This window comes from Ricinus communis, chromosome 10, assembly GCF_019578655.1.
Source record: "Ricinus communis isolate WT05 ecotype wild-type chromosome 10, ASM1957865v1, whole genome shotgun sequence".
Taxonomy (NCBI): Eukaryota; Viridiplantae; Streptophyta; class Magnoliopsida; order Malpighiales; family Euphorbiaceae; genus Ricinus; species Ricinus communis.
In genome coordinates this window covers 18,006,739-18,026,102 of record NC_063265.1, presented here as the reverse complement: position 1 = coordinate 18,026,102, position 19,364 = coordinate 18,006,739, and the positions used below count along the sequence as shown (strand labels likewise).

Below are 19,364 nucleotides of genomic sequence, written 5' to 3'. Positions count from 1 at the left end.
GTGTGTGTGTAGCCATCCCTTCTTTTCATGCAGAAACGTTCATGCGAACACTTGAGGCGCTTCCCACTAAAATTATGATTTACGAAATTTGCAATTGCCAATTGCAACGTTTGGCTTTAGCAGGCCGCCGCCTCATTCCCCCAGACACATCTTTTACTTCCTAACATGGAACCTTTCACCAAAATAATATAAATATGAGGTTAAGAACTTGAAAATTATTTTATTTCTTTCAGCTGCCAGAAAATGAGAAAAAGAACAGTGAACAAAGGATATCATTGAACCCAAAACTAGTGGGCATTCAATAGCATGCCACTAACCACTTGCTATGCAGGGAGAGCTTAAAGTACAAGATGATGGATGACATACACTAAGGAGGTAGGGGCATTTCTTTCAGTAAAGGGGAAAAGAAAAAAAAAAAAAAAAAAGGAAAACGATTGAATAAGGCATACCATAACTTTTCTATGAGACAAAGGTGGCATGATACAAAGCAGATCACAGCAAAGGATACCCCACTATGAGATACCTGGAAAATAACACATGGACCATGATCTTACGGTAATCTAATTCCTTTGGTTTCTTCTAGTCACTGTCTTGTGCATCTCTAGACCTGCCCCAGAATGAAGGAAGATCAGTGTTTCAGTCATTACAAGAACCACATGAATCATGCATGAAAGACAGAATGAAACAGCCAGCTGGGTAAGTGGGAACGTGTGTGAGAGAGAAGTACAATCATAGTCTCATACAAGCACCAGTAGGCAGGAAAAAACAATGGGCACATTTCTGCATGGAGCAATCCCAATGTGAGCCAGCCTTGAAAATTTTGCAATAAAATAAGCTAAATTATTTTAAAGCGGTCTTCCTCAAATATTGAAATTTTACACCATTATATGGTGTACTTGGAGAAAAAGAATCAAAGTCCTGAAAGATGCCCATCTGGACATCCATCAGGACTTCTTTGGGGATCGGGGGTTCTGAGAAGGAGATTTGGGCAAGGATCCAAGGTAGAAAACTTAGTTATCAAAAAACCTTGGATTAACAATGCTGGATTTAATATATTTTATAGAAGGCGTCTTCATTTTTCTTGCATCGCCTTATTGAACCTGAGGGAGGTTTCAAATTTAATCTACAAGAGATCTTGATCTGGACAAGATTGTTGGTGCAGAAGAAAAAAGAAAAAACAAAACAAAACATGAACATGCTCCATATTATAGCAAAATAAAGCTATACAGAAAAAGTATTGCCTACACTTGATTGTCAACGTCGCGGTCTAGGCTTGCAGCGAAATTCAGCTAAGAGTGCTATATGATCAGATGACCACTCTGGAGAAGGAAGGGCTGTGTCTTTTCGTAAGCTTTCCTCATCCAAGAGTTCCAGCAAGGACTCCACTGTCAAAGAGTCCGCTGAAAAGAGAGATAAATTCAATCACTCAGCTATCAAAATCCTACTATTAGATTTCAGATCAGAGTTCAAATACATGGATAGTAGGGACAAGACCCAACAGTGCATAAATAAATAGAAAGTTCACCTGTGTAAAATATGTAATCAAGGGTGCCAATAAAATCTCTAGTGCAGTTTGTAAACAGAGGCTCATTTGTTGCGGGGTCCATTCTCCTCCTCTGCTGTTCCAATCCAAGACCAACACCCAATCTTGCAAAGGATGAGTAAGCACTAACCTGCAATAGTGAACATGTCACGACAAGGAGAATCCATAAGAATCCAGAACAAATATAACACTAGTAACCAGTCTGCCACCCAGAACAACATTGCTTTTTTAGGCAATATGCATTTAACCAAAAGAAACAGAGTTCTCACTATCCCTATCATGAGCTGGCTATCGCCAAAAGATACTTTACCAGTGGCAACTGATGCGTAAGCTTGCTGTGAGGACGTAAAATTCCAAGCGGATCTATCACTAAATCTGGATGCAAGGGATCTACTTTTCCCATAGCAAGAAGTGAATGAGGAGCACTGCAATAGAGTTAACTTCAACTAAGCAACGAACCTATACTAGTATATTGGTCTTACAAATAGACAAAAATAATGACAGAATAGGAGGCAGACCTTCCGGGCATAGAGTTAAAATCTCCACAGACTAACATTGGAATATCTGCACTGGCTGCAATTTTCTCCAAACCTTTCAAGAGAGTAAGGACCTAATTCCAACAAGAAAACACAAATTCAATAAACGTCATTGCTCTAGGAATAGATGTAGGTTTAAACTGAAGTGTAAGAGAAGATCAGAACCTGCCAAAGCTTGACATCTTTTAAATCGTGGTGAATATTGACGTGAGTATTTGCCTGTATTTAAACCAACAAAAGAAAGCAACAAAAGTCCATGAATGACAAAATGAGTAAAAATCATTGACTTGCACTCGGACACATTAAACGAAATGTAGAAAGAATGTGCAAGCAAGAACATTCACACAAAAATAAAATGAGATAACACTTTAGGAATAGGATCGTGCAGAGCCTCAAATGACATTGAACCCACAGTAGGCAATTCTTAAATAGGGACATAGCAACAAATTATGATAGAAGACTCCCTTCATGAAAAAATGTAATTCGTCAAGAAGTGGAGACAGAATGTGAAAAATAATTCAGTGAAATGTGGAGCAAACTTCTCATCAAATCATTAAAAGAAATACAGATCCCATCCTGACCAGAAAAACAAACCAAAGTGAATATGAACATAGGACTAGTGCTTATTCAAGTAAAGCCAAAGTACTCAATAGCAGTGAAGTCACGGTGTCCCTATACTGATAACACCAGCATATTCGCGGAAAAGGAGAACTGATGTTCCGGCTAATTTAAGATGAAAGGAGATTAAGTGAGGGGAGAGGCTACCCCTCATTTTGTCACCGAAGCCTGCTTTATTTAGATTAGGAAAACTATATGCTTTAATAAAACCTTGTGCTATGGCTCGAATCCGTATTCAATCCTATTTCTGATAGGAGCAGCTGACGATTGAACCCAATTTTTCCCATTATTTTCATATCTATAATAATGCGAAAAGAAGGCCCAACTTCAAGTTGTTGAAGAATGTTGAATTTCTTGGCCTAGTCGGCCAATATGAGATTGTTTATGGCCATTGAAGCAAGTTTAAAATAAGGACACTGAACCATCATGAATCTAGCAGAATATCTATAAAAAGATAACTTACAACACAAAGTAGTTGTCGCTTCCCAGGATTATCAGCTCCTTGATTACTAAATTTTGCTTCCAAAACCACTATTAACGCAACATTATCCTGTAACCAGAAAAGAATTTACTTTAGACAAATTTGTATTACATATATTCTGCCTGCGGCCAGAAAACATTTAAAAGGTAAGCTGTTAACTAACCTTGACCAAACGATTTAAAGCAGTTTTCCTCTGAGCACTTGGAACCACAGCTTCGGTTAAAGATTGTGCAGCTTTATTAAATTCAACCTGCACAAGTGCATGTCTGCTTAACATTTGAAAGACCATAAAAGCTTGGTCCACATTCAGATCACTTCATACCTCGTATTTTTTGACATGTGAGAACCTATCTCTACGGAAAAATGTTGCACAACCATCGATAGTTGGACTATTTCCACTGTAAACCTGAAATTAATAACACAAATTAGAAACAAGAAACCAGATTCTGATTTGCTAATGACAATAATAAACAAGGATTCCTAAAATAACCTCATTGGTTTTTCTCTTATAAAGAGCTTGATAACCATGTTTGTCCAACTCAGGGGCAAAAAATTCCTCATAGTGATCATTTTGAACCTGGAAGCAGAAAAGAAAGAAACTTTGACTACCAGTGTTAAGCCTGTTGTAATATTTAAAAATCCATGATACAAGAATCAATTGTGAATATTTTCTGATTCTATTAGCATCCTCTATAAATATTATTATGATAGCCCTTCTATACATAGCAATCAAAGACAGATGAGTCAAAGGATTTCCATATTTGTCTGTATTGTAGGACTATACACTATCACTCCTCCCAAAATGAAAAAAAAATTAACAGAATACTCCTCTCATTTATGTACTAATGAATATTTCAAAGAGACATAATTAAGATACCATGCTTCTTGGAAATTCCAATTGGCTCCAGTGATCAGTACATGTTACCTAGTACTGAATAGGGGAACGTAGAACATTCCTTAACTTGTATTTGGTACAGGAGGGGCTATGCTTCTTTGGCTCACTTAGTTGCAACAAAACACTGTTATTGCAAGTCACTCCCATATATTTCCTCCTTAAAAAGCTCTTCAACCTACCCTAGGTCTTTTCAAGTTATTTTTTACTAGTTAAACATAATAAAAGTTTTTTTTAATTTCTTGACCAAAAAAGCGTAGCTGAATAAAGTGTTGATTTAACATTCCAATACATTATCAATCCATGTTTTGGAATTTGGATCATGGGATCTGTATTGCAATTCACCTGCCTATTAAAATTTTCTGGCAACCATGGATCAATACTAAGCTTGATAGAAGAAACTTAAACATTTTACGTTCTAAAGTTTATTACAAGCACTTAACAATCACTTGCACAATGTTCTGGCATAACATAGCTACAATTTAGCATAGGTTTCTAAAAAATGCTAATTAGTTTCAGTTCATGAACTGCCTGTATAAGTAAGCCAGCAAAGTCTTTTTCCAAATTTCACTTCATTGATTCTCGAAAAACTAAACTACTCTTCTAAGAGGGAAATTAAACAAGGGAAACAAAAAAACCCCAATTTTCTTCTCACATATGGAAATTTCCATCATTTTTGCCAGAATGTTTAAGAAAACAAATTCAACATGAAAATTTCATAGCTTGATGGGAATTCACCTTTAATCATATAATATAAATATGTTGCGTTTTACCTCCTGTAGACAAACAATGTCAGCACGATATCCAACAATTTCCCGTAGCAAATTCTGCCTGCGATACGGCCACGAAAGAGCCCACGATGGGCAATAACTGTATGTCTCGCTTGTCGCATAAACATCAGATAAAATGTTGTAAGACAGCACTGTAAAAGTTCCTGAGGATGAAATACGGCCATCTGAATCTAAATGGCCCATCACATCAATTCCACTGACAGGGATCAAGCGACGTGGAGTAGGAGAGGGAGCTGGAATCACACGGGAAGTAAGAATGGTGTTGGGATGTCCTACAGGTAATTTACTTTCTGCATCTACAACAACACATTCGAACTTAAGAACATGGCCAATATCATCAGCTGATGGAGTATATGTTTTAGAACGTCCAACTTCAAACCAGGTTTCACCACCACTCCTTTGTGCAACTGCTGCAGGATATAAAGGTGCTGAACCATTTGTCAAGCTAGCTGTCGATGCAGAACTGGACAAACTAGTGTTAAGAACTCCAGACCCAGTGCTATTAAAACGCCCAAATACCTCTTCCTCATCATTTCCATTTTCACTTACAGCACTTGCAGCACGATCATGTAGAACACGGTGATGCTGCCATGCATCAGAGAAACACTTGGTAGAGCAATGGTAACTTTTGGCAACAGGTATTTTGGCCTTAACACAGCCTAGGCACTGCAATGTGGCTTGCTCAGATGGATGTACACTACAGACAGCAACTTTTCTATCACTCTGTATCCGATACCTGCAATAGAGTTCCATTAGTGAAGGAAAACATGACCTATATGCAAAACATGTACTATACCAAGTTTCAAACCATTCAGTAACTTAAGCAAGGTCACTTCTCTCAGTCAGCATTAGAGGATCAACAGAACATGTCTACAACATTTTCTAAAAATTGCAAAAATAAATTAAAAAATTGCTATACAATCTAGCAGCAATTTCATGACTTAACCCATGAAAATGAAAGTCCTGCCAATGTTATGTGTTGTAATTCCCAAAAGCTAATGTCCTTGCGTCCTAGTTGTAATGAACTTTATCCTAAAAGCTCTCATTTATCAGGAGCACAATCCAGAATATATACCATTTGGATACTAGCATGTTATGCAATATTTTTTGGGAAATTACAATTCCTAAAATCGTTATATAATACTCAATGATGCCACCCCATTGAGGAAATATAATCCCATATATATACTATTGGTATTAATTCTGAATACCATAACACAATAATAATTAATACCTAAAAAGAAATATAAATGCCAACATAAAAGCCTGCTTAAGCAAAGACTGCTCCCTATCTGGAATCATCTAAACGAGTACTCAGTGAAGACTCAAATACTTTAATGATGGAAATCACAGCTTTAGTTGCATTTCCAGAGTTAAGCCTATTTTAGTAAAAAAAAAATGTTCCAAAATGATAGCTAAATTAAGTTTGCTATCTAATCACCAAATAAACACTATGGTAGCGATCAACAATCAAATAGAAAGAAAAATTCTAAGCACAAGCCATAGATCTAGTTTCCCATCTAAGATTCATTAATGTTCGTTAGATATAAAATGCTGCATACCCCAGTTATTTTATTTTTGTGTACTTTCAGCCTATCAATACTAAGCTAGTATTCAAAAAAAATGTAAATAATAATAAAATGCTCTATGTACAATATATACAAACAGTTACAGCTATCATGTGACATCTAAAGCAAGTTAAGTATGACAAGAAACTTAAATATAAAGAAGACAGCACTAGTAGAATATATGGATCCAGAGTAGGATGAATAGTATAGTAAGGCCTAATCTTTTATTATTTAAAAGAAAAGAAATTTTATTACATTATAGATTTTCCATAGACATGTTTAAGTACATAATGCCTCTCAAGAATCCAAAGAATACAACTAATAAACAAAGGTCAAGGTTTTTTCCTTTAATGCTTAACATAAAAAAATTTAGGTATGGCATGAGTTATTCCCAAGTCAATAGAAACATTGAAAAGGCCATTAGCAATTTCTGGATAGCTTCCTATACTAATGATGTAGTCAACTTGTCATTACTAAATGTTAAAACAATACAGATTACAACTAATCAAGTCAACTACAACCAATGCAGCAAAATATACATACAAAAGCATATAAGCTTCAAGATTCATAAATGTACAAACTAAAATATCGTCACATTGACAATTAAACATCAAGAAAATACATTTGATGTACCTAAGTGTAGACAACTGCAAAAGAAACTGCAGTCTATAAAAAGCTTCAATTGTGCAGCAGTACTCTGGTTGCCACATTAAGATGCGTCAAGATTTTCCAATGTTCAATTAGAGCTAAACTTTTCGATTATAACATAAACTTGACATGAACGGAAATTCAATTCATTAGTTATAGAACTCGAGCACAATCTTGATATCCACATCTATTTACAACATACAAGAAACAGTTCACATCTTTACTTAAACTGATAGTGGAAAGCAGAAAGAAACCCTAATGTAGAGCACTTACCACTTATATCTCAAGAAATGACCGTCAAGGGGGGCCGACTCAGGAACATCATCGGTAGTGACGGCCTTATCAGGTCGCCGTAAAAGAACGTACGGCGTCAACTCACAGCCAACAATTGGAATATCCGACGGCAGGTGCACACGTATCACGCTCAGCATGCTTCTTTCACTCTTCGCTTTCTTTACCACTCTGTAACTCTGTAAACTCCTCTTCTTCTTTAAGAATAACTAACAGTTGGCGGATACTTGGCGGATCCGCCATTTACTTGACCCGTTTACCCGCCAGCCTGCCTACCTTGACCCGTGAAAATAAATCTTCTTCAACAAACCCTAACCCAAAGAAAGAAAGAAAACCTTCGATTAAAAGCAATTACAGATAGATCTTTGTAATTGAAGAACGGAATTGTTTACAAATATGAAGCGATTGGAAGTGGATCGATTTGTGAAATAATCGAGAGGCTTGTAGAGAGAGAGACAAAAATTCGAACTGTAGAGAGAGAAGGAGAAAAATAAAAGAGTGGGAAATTAGGGTTTTACAGAGGAAAGTGATTAAGTGAATAATAATAAAAAAAAAATATTACTAATTATATATGTGAAGAAAATGGAGGAGATGGTGGTGTTGTGTTGCGCCCTTTGCATACGGGAGAAAATGTTATGTTGTGCTGCCAGAGAGAGAAGCGAGAGAAGAGGGGGAAGCGGTGGGGTTACTTCCCATACATAAATGATAGGCCAAAAAACCCCATAATTTGCCCCTTGAACTTTTTTAATTTTCATTATTCAGCCCCTCAAGTAAAAACATTTGCTATTAAACCTTTAAACTATGTAACGATAGAATACTACAATGGTGATATTTGAAATTCTGATGTTTATTTTTTGACAAGCGATCTCATTTTATTATCGTGAAATGATCTCATTTTATTACCGTAATCAAGTGTCGAATCATTTGATAAACTAGCAGATGCATAAGGATAGTTTGATTGATGATAAACTCTCATTTAAAGTTCTAATGTTTATTTTTTGAGAAGTGATCTCATTTTATTACCGTACTCAAGTGTCGAATCATCTGATAAACTAGCGTATGCATAAGGATAGTTTGATTGATGATGAACTCCCACCTCTAAAATGGTTTATTAAGATATTAGTATACAGTCGTATATTTAGAACCAAATAAAATTTATAACTATGATAAAGGTTAATAATCTAATGAAGATTTGAATATTTTTCTTTGGACTTAATACGTAATTTTGTTGGTGAAATAATAAAAAGCAAAGGTAAGATAAGTAAAATATCTTGTCATATTATGCAAATAAAATTGATGAGATAAAATATTACATTAAGGTAAAATATAGTATAATATATATTTTTAAAAGTTATATATACAAATATTATTATATAGAGAAATATTTTCTTAAGACAAGACTCATTACAATAAAAAGTTTATTTCTATGTATAATTTACCTAAATTGGAAATGTAATCTTTGTATCACTATATAGAGATTATTTCTATATAAAATATAACTGTAAGAAGATTTTATTGTACTTTAAAGTAGTAATTTATTCAATAGAATAATAATTTAAAATTAATGATGTAATTACCTAATAATCTATTTGCAAACAGAAAGCTAGGAGGTTTTGACTATGGCATGATATGAACATGTACGGGAGAGCGTTTCTAAATATAATATGGTTTCATGCAGGAATAGGATGATTGGAGTTTGCCGTGAGCTTTATGTTTCAAAAAGAGAAAGATTTGCCATATGGAGTTGGCAGGGAGATGCAAACTTTATAGCTAATAATAATAATAATAATATTTGATTGGGTATATGCAAGGAATTCTATAATTTCTGCAATTAGTAATTCTTTTATTGTCATATGTATTTTTTGATTGGTTGTTGCACGGTATAGATTTAGTTAATTACCTAGGGAACCATTTTACTTTTATGTTACTCTATCATTATAAAGGATAAATTTTAATTTTAAATAATTAATTAGATGTTGTTTTAAATAATTTATTAGTCTTACGTGTTTTTTCATAGTTGTCAAGTATCACTCACTAAATTTTAAAATTAAATAAAAAAATTTAACAAATGAAAATAATAAAAATTTTAATAAATGAAAATAATATTCTTAGTTGATATTTGACTAAACTAGTGTATAATTGTATTAATAAATTATTAAAATTAAAACTATATTAAATTTTATAAGTTTATATAATATCATACATTTACATTACATTATTCTTTTAAGAATATTAAAGTGGCTTGATTTTAATAGTTGCCATTGTTACCTTTTGCATTTTTTTTCTCAGTTGTGGAGAGATTGGAATATGGGGGAAATTAATCTCAATATTTTATTTTTTTTATTTCTTTCCGAGATTATAACAAATTTAGTATTTTAACTTTTTAATTTTTTCTATTTCAATGTTCAAATTATTTTTTTGTTCAATCAAATGTTTGAACCTGTTAATTTATATATAATGGTGTTTTTTATAAGTTTTACAAGTTAAAGTAATAATTTAACTCATTTTACAGATGAAATGACTTAAATATCCTTATTAATCCTTATTTACAATTTTTTTATATTTCTTCTTTCCTCATTTTTTTTAATTTTTTATCAAATCTTCTTTTAACACTAAAAGATATTTGTTTTCTTAAAATTTACTCATCATCTCTTGATTTCTAAAAATTATTTTTTTAGAATACTTAATACCTTCTTCTTTCTTCTCTTATTATTTTGAGGTGAAAGAATTTTTTTTTTTTTTAAGATGAATACGCGAAAATTAAAAAATAAGTAAATGACATTTAATTTGTTTCAATTTTTATTTGAATGAATGGGAAAAATAAAATAATTTTACTTTTTGTTTCTTTTAATCTTTTAAGAAACAAATGAAATTTGAAAAAAGTAGTGCTCAAAATGGATAAAAAGAAGAAAAATATAAGAAATATAATATTATTTTAAAGAAAGGTACGTAAGTTAATTTACTATTCAAAATAAGTCAAATAAGTATTTTAACCTCTAAAACCGACTAGAGACATTATATTGAATATTTTTAGCAGATTCAAACACTTAATTAAATAAAAATAATAATTTAAACACAAAAATAGAAAAAATTTGTGATTTTCTCTTTCTTTTTTCTAGATATAGAGTGATTTTTTCTTCTTTTTTAAAGTAATTATTACAAAAGGATTATATTATTAAAATTGCGTGTTTAATATGAAAAAAAAAACTTATATTTATACATGAAAAATATAACTATTAAAAAAAATTCAATCAAATTAAAGCTATCAAATATATTAACTATACTAATCAAATTACACTAATACTAACCCCATAACAGTTTTGGAATTTAGTTTGACTAAAAGCCAAACATTCTTGCCAATCTAAAATATCAAGCTATTATTAGATAATGAGATTTTTAAAGGTTTAATTGTTAAAAATAAATCAGTAATTGCTATTAACTTTAGTGTGTGATTTTTACATTTCCGATTTTAATATCATATTTTAGTAATAATTTCAATCTTAACCTCCAATTTAATTGTCTACTAAATGTGTTGATATGGTGTGAGCTCTAGTGAGAACAAAAAGAGTTGAATCAATACTAGAATTGTTGACTCATTCTATTACTAAAATATTATCTTTTAAGTAAATAGAATTATTATTCTTTTAATTTTAGAGTTTCATTAATCTAACATGCTTAAACAAAAATAATTAGTAATATGAATAATTTTTTATTGTTACTAGAGTTCATGTCATATCAATAAATTTAGTTGATGATTTTATTATAGGTTAAAATTGAAATAAATATTAAAATTATATATCAAATTTAAAAATTTAAAATCTATCATTTTTAAATAACTATGTGATAGATTTGATAACAAATGCAAAACATTTCCTTAAGTGGTCTACTTCTATGATTACTTTTGATAGAAATTCTTAATTTATTATAATAGATAATAATAATTAATATGTTATAATTTTATTTTTCTCTTAATAGTATTTATACTATATATAAATTTCTTTTAAAATATAACAAGTAAATAGACTAGTTGTAAAAAAGATATCTAAATGAATGCTTAAGAGAAAGTATTGTTAATAATTTTCTATATATATATATATGTTTAACCAGCCTAAGATCTTTTAATTATGATAGAATTCATAAAACATCAGGGTCAACTCACTCAACTGGCTTGGATAAATGTTTGAGCATCAAGTCTATCTACTCAAGAACTAGTCTTTCAATAAACTAAACACCATTCAATAAATGAGTAAATAATTTTTTATTTTTACCTAGAGTTATTTAAAATGTATCAGACAGAATTCTAATGAATGGTCAAATATTATTTTAAAATTTTAATAGAATTATATATCCAAATCAGAAATCTTAATTAACGGCATATAAAGGAATAACATATCTATTATAAACAAAAAACAAAAAACATGTAATTAATTATTCTTTTAGAAATAATATGGGCATACAATATATAAAATTAGTCCAGTTGATAAATAATATATATGCTTTGTTTTTCTAATCAGCAAGAAAATATATTAAAATTTATTATAAATCAAAAAGACTAGTGCACGAGGAAATACATCTCAAGTAAAATTAGACCCAATAATAACTTGTTATTTCAAAAATAAAAGTAAAAAATATTTTACGAAAAAAAGAAAAACATTTGGTATATATTAATGAGAAACATCAAAATGCAGATAAGGGCTGTGGGATAAATAAAAATTCCAAGACATTGATAATGTTCCCAAGTTAAATAATATGGATAAATTGAAGGGGGCACCCATCCCCTGATGTATTATTCTAAATTATCATCAGTTTTGCCTCTCTAATTTTCAATGACTAACCAAAACATGATAATCACATAGTTTCATTTTCTTTTTAATTCTTTTTAACAGATTCTTTTTATATTTGTCTTTTCTTATAAAGAATTTATGCAACGTGCATATTATGTTCCTGTATTTTTATCAATTTGTATTATTTTTTACGCGTTTTCCTTCTATGATTGAGTCGAAATTTAAAATATTCTTTTATAAACCTGAAAAAAAATATTTATTTTCATCTCCAATTCAAACTCAAGATATCGGATTCATCTCGAGTGTCCTTGTATAAATTGCATCATAACTTTAATATATGATGGAACATAAGACTATTGCCTCGTAAAATTATTTATTTGAGAATTATATACTCAGTATAGATAAGAATTTTTTTTATAATTTTCGTATCGAGCCAAATTATAGTTTTATTTTCTAAGCAGTCGGGGACATCAATTAAATCATTTTCAAACAGATTTATTATTCTTTTAGATCTGCTGTCTTTTTTTCTTCAATTTTTCTTTTTTGTTTATATGCTGGAATATGTTTCGTTGTCTTCTTGCTTGTGCAGAAGCTGGCCATATTAAAAGATGATAACTCATTCTTATCTTTATTTTTTTTAGGAAAAAAGAAAAGAAAAGAAAGTTTTAATAGCCCACATGACCTAACTTTTAATTATGAACCACTTTAATAAAATCATTTTTAATTCAATAAAAATCGCATTAAAAGAAAATCTGGGCACCAGATCTCGAACTTTATTTCAGATTCATGATAAATAAGAAAGCAGGTCATTTGGGAACATATGGCAAGAATCTAAATTAAGGGAAATCATAAAAATTCACAGCATAAATGGATGTTCTAAAGATCATCTCTCGGTCTCAGTTTGTTGCTACTGAAACACAATTTAGATATGGCCTTGTTTCCTTGCAAATCTTTCTTCCTCATTCTCCTTGTTTTCTCAGGTTTGGTTACTGTCATTTCTTGAATTCTTCTTAGTGTTGTCAACATGCAATATTGATTCCTTGCTCTCATAAAATATAGTACGTTTATCCTTCTCTTATAAGAAAATAGATTAACTTAATCTATCATAAATCATAATTTTAGGGATAAATGTTTTAGTCTTAAAAGAAAAAGGTATATATATGTAATTTGATGTATTTTCATATAAAAAGCATATATTTATTTTTATCTATATCTGCAAACGGGTGATTTTTTTAGATTATAAAAATACATTTTAAAATGACATGTAGGTAATTATCATTTTCTATTTTCAAAAAGTACATATAATGGGCATATTGGATAAATATTTTGAATTAGATCGCGTTATTTTAAAATGTGATGATATTTTTTGTAGCAGTCCAAAGAAATTTATATAAAAATGAATCTAGTAGTTGAATATAAAAAAGTTAAGCATACAAATCTAATAATAGTTCTTTCTCTAAAGTTTTTGGGATGTACTAAAAAAGGTTTGTGATATATTTCTAATGCACTAAAATGGACTAGATTTATGTTATACTTTTAGCTTCTTCCACCATTTCAATAAGGTCTACCCCTTTCTCTCTCTCTCTCTCTCTCTCTCTCTTTTTAATAAAAAAGAAACTCAGATCTTCACTTTTGGTATCAAGTAATTGTGATGATAATGTTCCCTCTCTAACCTCAAAGATTTCCTATAAACAAAAAAAAAATGTTGCAATATTTTAAAAAAGAAAAAAGAACCATCCTGAATTAATGAATCTAATTGGGTTGTGAGTCTTGGATCTGTTATTTTGTGATAAATTATTGCAGTTGCATTAGTGCATGAAGCAGAAGCCAAGATATGCCGTATTATACTTCCCAGGCTTCCAGGAAACCGCAATTGTGAGATTAAAATGTGCAACAGCTTGTGCAAATTCTTGCACCATGGGACTGCAGAATGTGTTGATGTTTTCAGACCTTACACTCAGTGCATGTGCAGTTGGCAGTGCAAGTGACTGATCTGATAAGCCTCAATTATCATCAAGCAGATCATATAAAATAAAAGAGGACTGTGTAATTTTAGTGGGTCGTTCTTAGTGATCATGGCCCTGATTGATTACTTGCAGATATTTCTTGGGTGCTTCTCCTTAATTCTTTCCTCGGGTTTTGTTTATTCTGATTCTTGCACTTTTAGTAGTCTGATTAATAATTGAGCTATATGTTGCAATAATGTTTCCGTGCACTTTAAGCAATTAAAATTTTAAACAAAGCCTTGAACTTGAGCGTCTGTCATGAGTGGAAAAAGTTTACAGTTTAAACTTGGCACTTCTTCTTTTCCAAAAATGTCTTCATGATCAGACAAAAACTTATTGAGCCAATAACCTAATTGTAAAATCAAATATATACCTTATGGTACAAATTCAGGGTGGTTTAATTGATAATCTCATTTGTGGGATTAGGAAAAATTAATTATATAGAAATATGTGGCATTATCTATTAGTTGTTACATTTATATTAATTAGTTTTTAATCGTGGGTGGTTAGTGGTAATAAATAAATCAACTAATACAAATGCAACATTTAATAAATAATATCATATAAAGAATGTGGTAAACCCAATCTACTTAAGAATTTTTCGATTTAGACTTTGAATATTCTCATCGCTATGCATCAATATTGGTGGAAATCTATTATTTATATTGTCAGAGAAATTAATGACTATTTCTATTATATAGCTCACGATTTAATATGGAATTTAATAAATAAAGAAAAAAATTATAATTACACTTACCTCATAATAAATGAGAAATCAATAAGAATTGTATTAGTATTTAAATTTTAATTTTTACATAAAAAATTATAAAAAAAGTTATTTTTTATAATTCAAATACACTATTCACAAACTCTAACCCCTTACATATAAATATATTCTTTTCTCTCTCTCACATCACTTTTTTCCATTAACATCACATTTTATTTTCTCTCTTCTCGTTTCTCTTTCTCTCTTTATAAAGAACCTCAAAATTTTCTTCTAAAAATTAAAAGTTTCTACCTCAATCTCTACTGTATCTATTCCAAGAGTCAATAATGGCCCCAAAAATAAAAATAAGAAAGAACAAGGGAAAGGAAATAGTCTCAAGCTCTCATGAAGAAGGACAATCTTAATGGCAACTTATGGAACACCTTTTGATATCTACTGCCATGAAGAGGGTAATCGATTTTGTCACGACCCCACCCGTGGGCCCGTGACCGGCACTAGGGAATGGGTAGGCTTAAGGCCACCGAAACCCGTAGTAAGCCTGACACTCACTGATTTAAATAAATCTCATCTCAAATTAATATTATTAAAGCCACAATTTATCTTAATAGTTACACTTTACAAAATTACTTCGGTCTACCAGAAAAACTAGGCGAGACCCGAAGCTCAGAAAATTTACAACTGATACATCTACTATTACTACTGCGGAGAATCTAAGATTTTACAACTTAATATACCAAATCAAATACATCACCCGATGATGAAGGAGTCGGGTTACTGAATAAGAGTCGCGAGAGGACTAGATCACGAATCGAAAGCATAAAAATGAGGGGTCTCGAGAGTGAGTTAAAATCAAATAATCTAGAGACTATTGCTTCTTCTAAAAAAAAAAACATAGATTATTCAAATCAGTATATCAAACCATACTATAATCATACCCTACTATTTCCTTCACATAAAATATTAATCATTCGAATCAAAATATCAACCATGCACGTAAATACAATCCATATTATAATCATACCACAATAAATTAATAAATAAATAAAGAAAAATATATTTTTACTTTTACGGGACGAGTGGCTCGGTAGAACCCTAAACCCCAAGATCTAGTAGCCATTCGGCTCTCTTAATCCAATAAGACTGGCGCCCCGAGAGCAATGCTCGACCAGGGACCTTACCTCCAGCCTGAACACTTGAATTCCAAATAAGCCGGCGCCCAGAGAGCATCGCTCGATCAGGGACCTTAACTCCGGCAATCAACTGAACTCAGCCCAGAGAGCAATGCTCGATCAGGGCAGACAAATCCATAATAATCTTATATCCATGATCATTACCGGTGCGCACGCGGCGGCATGTTCTACAAGCCACATTTCCCAAATCGCAATCACCACATTTAATAAATATCATTGTCTAATGAAATCATTCAACACTTATCGAAATAAAGATTAAAAATTTAGGATAAGGCAACGTGCAATTCGTGTCGACAGAATAATAATATATGTATTATTATAACGTTACTAATAATAATATTTATATTATTTTCAATAATTAATAGTCCAGTGAAATCATTTACGTTGCGATACTAATAACCATATTATGCATAAACTTTCAAAATAGCATATTAAATCAGACTTAGCAATAGTGCAATGATTAAATGACTTTAACTCACAGGATTGGGCGACCTCCTAGCTCTGCTCCGGTGCCTCGGTTGGAGCGAGCCGAACAGACAGATCATCTAATCACGGAAAACAATTTATCAATACGCTGAGACAATCGATCATTAATCCTAGGTCTAGACTCCTTAAGAATCTCGACTAGGAGAATTCTCACGAAAATCCGATGAACCTCCCTACAACACGAACATTACCCCCCGTAAAAACGGGTCCAGGACTGCCGGAAAACACTCCAAATATCCAACAATTTAAACAACGGGAGTCGGGTCCCCGAACTTTACTATTTCCAAACTCACAAAAATACAAGGCGTAAATCGACAAACAATTATTTTGACTCACAAAATCATCAAATACTCAATATAATCCAATAGACACAAATTTAAAATCAAAGGATTCCAAAATTAACGGACCAAAGATAATTACCAAGACGCTCGATCGCTCGGTCGACTCGCCTCCGTGGCCGGGAGTCCGATCGACGATCCGAACACACCATCGAACTCACAATGACGGCGAAGGCGATCCCCGCCCGATTTTCTGATCCGACACCCGATCATCCGGAGAGATTTGCAGACGATCTCGGTAGGTCGATTTGCAACGGAGCCCGATCGCCACCAAACTGGTGCCATCGCGAAGCTTGGTGAGGAGAGTCGAATACGTCCTCCGATCGTCCATCCTCCGGCCGGATCTCACGGAAAAACCCAAAAACGGCCGCCACCATTTTCTCTCTCCACCGGATCTTCCGTCTCCCGGCCACCACAGTGCTTCTTGCTAAAGAAAGCTCGGCTGCGCTTCACGCTTTTCCGCCCCGCCGCTGGCTCCGTCCAGGCCTCGCCCGCCCAACTGACGTCCTTTCTCTCTTTTCCGACGCGCCACTCTCTCTCTCTCTCTTCCTCTCTTCTTCCCCGATTTTCTTTCCTTTCAATATCGACATTAGGCCCCCGGACTTTTCCTTATTACAATTTAGTCCCTCAACTTCTTAATTACAATTCCATCCATCAAAATTCCAATTTAACCCCAAACTTTCCTTTAGCCTTTCAATTAAGCCCTTAACTAATTAATTTGGGCCAAATCCGAATTATTGAAAATACACAATTACAAAAATACCCCTGACCGACATATTTATTTACAAAAATACTAAGCTCACAAATTTCCATTAAAACCCCATAAAAATAACATTATACTTTCAATCCTTATTCCAAAATATAATTTTACTTATATAAATTTGCATTTGGAAAAATTTTGAATAACCAAAATATAATCATTTCTCAAATAATTTACTTGAATAATTTCTTAAAATTTCAAACTAATTGGGTATAGAAAATAACTCATTTATTTGATTAATATTAAATTTTTCATTAAATCATTTCAAATTAAACCCAATAATAATGAAGCTAAAATTAACTTAAATAAAAACTCATTATTAAATATATAAAAATTCTGGGTGTTACAGATTTCTTAGCCTTGCCTCAAAGGAGCAAGTTTCTTGTAAGTTTTTTGGATGCCCCTTCTCTAATAAAGCTAAATATTTTTGAGAGAATGATGATCCTTTTGGATAAATTAGGATGTAAGAATTTTGCTTTCAAAGTACTACCATCATATAATGAATTAATCTTAGAATTTTTCACAACTCTACAATATGATCCTTCAAATGGTAAGGAGATCAAAATAAGATTATTTGGGCATAATTATACTATTACCTATAATACTATTGTCCAAGTTTTTGGGTTAAATAAAAGAAATATTTGTGAGCAATATCATAAATTTGATATTGGAAAATTATGGAAAGAAATTCACAGGTCAAGACAAATATGATGTTAATAACGTGCCAAATAATATATTCAATGATCATTGCTATTTGCTTATATCAAAGTTTATGTATGGAGACATATTTGGTAGGAAAAATACAAATAAGGTGACTAAGTAAGAGCTCAAGTTGGTAGGAAAAAGACAATCTATTTCTTCGGCATATTTTATTATGCAAAGTTTTCTTAAGATATCGGCTAAACCTAAGAACTGTATTGGATTAAAACATATAGTTATGGGTTTGGCTATGTATCTTTGTAGTTTTGATCTGGAGTTTTCTCCATATGAGGCATAACCCTCCACAGGCAATTTAGATATCAATGCTTTGATTAGAGCTAATTTGTTTAATTATTGTAGTGGTCCTATTACTTTTAAGTACAAATCAAGTTGAGGTAGTAGTAGTGTGGCTAGAGATGGGCCACCTAGAGATGATAGGGATGAGGATTCAGATAATAAATAAAGTAGATGGCACGAATGGAGTAGTCAAGGTTGGCAACAAGTATTGAATCAACTACACACTATGAATACCAACCTTAACCAACGGTCGACGCATTCGATTCTCACTTGGCTAATGCGGAGAGAAGTCAACGCCGACAAGCATACAAGCTCGATTGTTACTTCGAATCGGTTGACTTTGATGCTCCATCACCACCATCATTCCTACATCATCATTGATTTTAGTTTTTTTAGGATTTTTATTTTTCTATTTTTAGGACTAGCTATCTAACTACCATAGGAAATTTTTAGCTACCTTAGGATTTTTATGCTTTCTAGCTAATTAGGATTTCTTTTATGAATTTATTTTGTAATCATAACTTTATGATTTAATTTCAGTATTTTAATGTGTTGATTATTAATGATGGTTCTTTAAACTTATTTAAGGTGTCTATAGGATGATATTACTTATACACAATGAAGACCGAGTGACACTCTAATTTTTCAAGGAAGTATTCTATCTTTTTCTCCTTTATTTATTTATTTTATGCTTAAAACATTAAGGGCA

General features: G+C 32.0%; 1 protein-coding gene and 1 long non-coding RNA gene across 5 annotated transcripts; one reads left to right on the top strand and one right to left on the bottom strand.

The window, feature by feature from the left end:
• Window positions 1-244: 244 nt before the first annotated feature.
• LOC8268095 (carbon catabolite repressor protein 4 homolog 1) lies at window positions 245-8,072 on the bottom strand. Of its 4 annotated transcripts, XM_048380264.1 has the most exons (14): window positions 7,931-8,034; window positions 7,761-7,836; window positions 7,351-7,679; window positions 4,844-5,597; window positions 3,669-3,755; window positions 3,501-3,584; window positions 3,342-3,428; window positions 3,161-3,247; window positions 2,245-2,298; window positions 2,062-2,153; window positions 1,854-1,968; window positions 1,526-1,673; window positions 1,246-1,400; window positions 245-607 (listed from the first exon to the last, which is right to left on the bottom strand). In XM_048380264.1, exons 3-13 carry the CDS (start codon window positions 7,506-7,508, stop codon window positions 1,255-1,257), a joined length of 1,812 nt encoding a protein of 603 aa, XP_048236221.1. In that variant the 5' UTR covers window positions 7,509-7,679; window positions 7,761-7,836; window positions 7,931-8,034; the 3' UTR covers window positions 245-607; window positions 1,246-1,254. The 4 variants fall into 4 exon arrangements, with proteins under 4 accessions (XP_048236221.1, XP_002531170.1, XP_048236220.1 ...); XM_002531124.4 differs by lacking the exon at window positions 7,761-7,836 and having other exon boundaries at window positions 7,931-8,072; XM_048380263.1 differs by having other exon boundaries at window positions 7,351-7,836.
• Window positions 8,073-11,877: 3,805 nt separating this feature from the next.
• On the top strand, window positions 11,878-14,312 carry LOC107262207. The gene is made up of 2 exons (XR_001536105.3): window positions 11,878-13,132; window positions 13,956-14,312. It is a non-coding gene; the product is annotated as an uncharacterized LOC107262207 (long non-coding RNA).
• Window positions 14,313-19,364: the final 5,052 nt, after the last annotated feature.

Excerpts from the sequence above, each read along its gene's own strand:
- LOC8268095 (XM_002531124.4), bottom strand. The coding sequence starts at position 7,508 with ATGCTGAGCGTGATACGTGTGCACCTGCCGTCGGATATTCCAATTGTT. Across the intron at positions 2,154-2,244 it reads AAGATGTCAAGCTTTGGCAG|GTCCTTACTCTCTTGAAAGG; the intron begins GTTCTGATCTTC and ends TGTTGGAATTAG. Across the intron at positions 1,969-2,061 it reads TTTAACTCTATGCCCGGAAG|TGCTCCTCATTCACTTCTTG; the intron begins GTCTGCCTCCTA and ends ACTCTATTGCAG.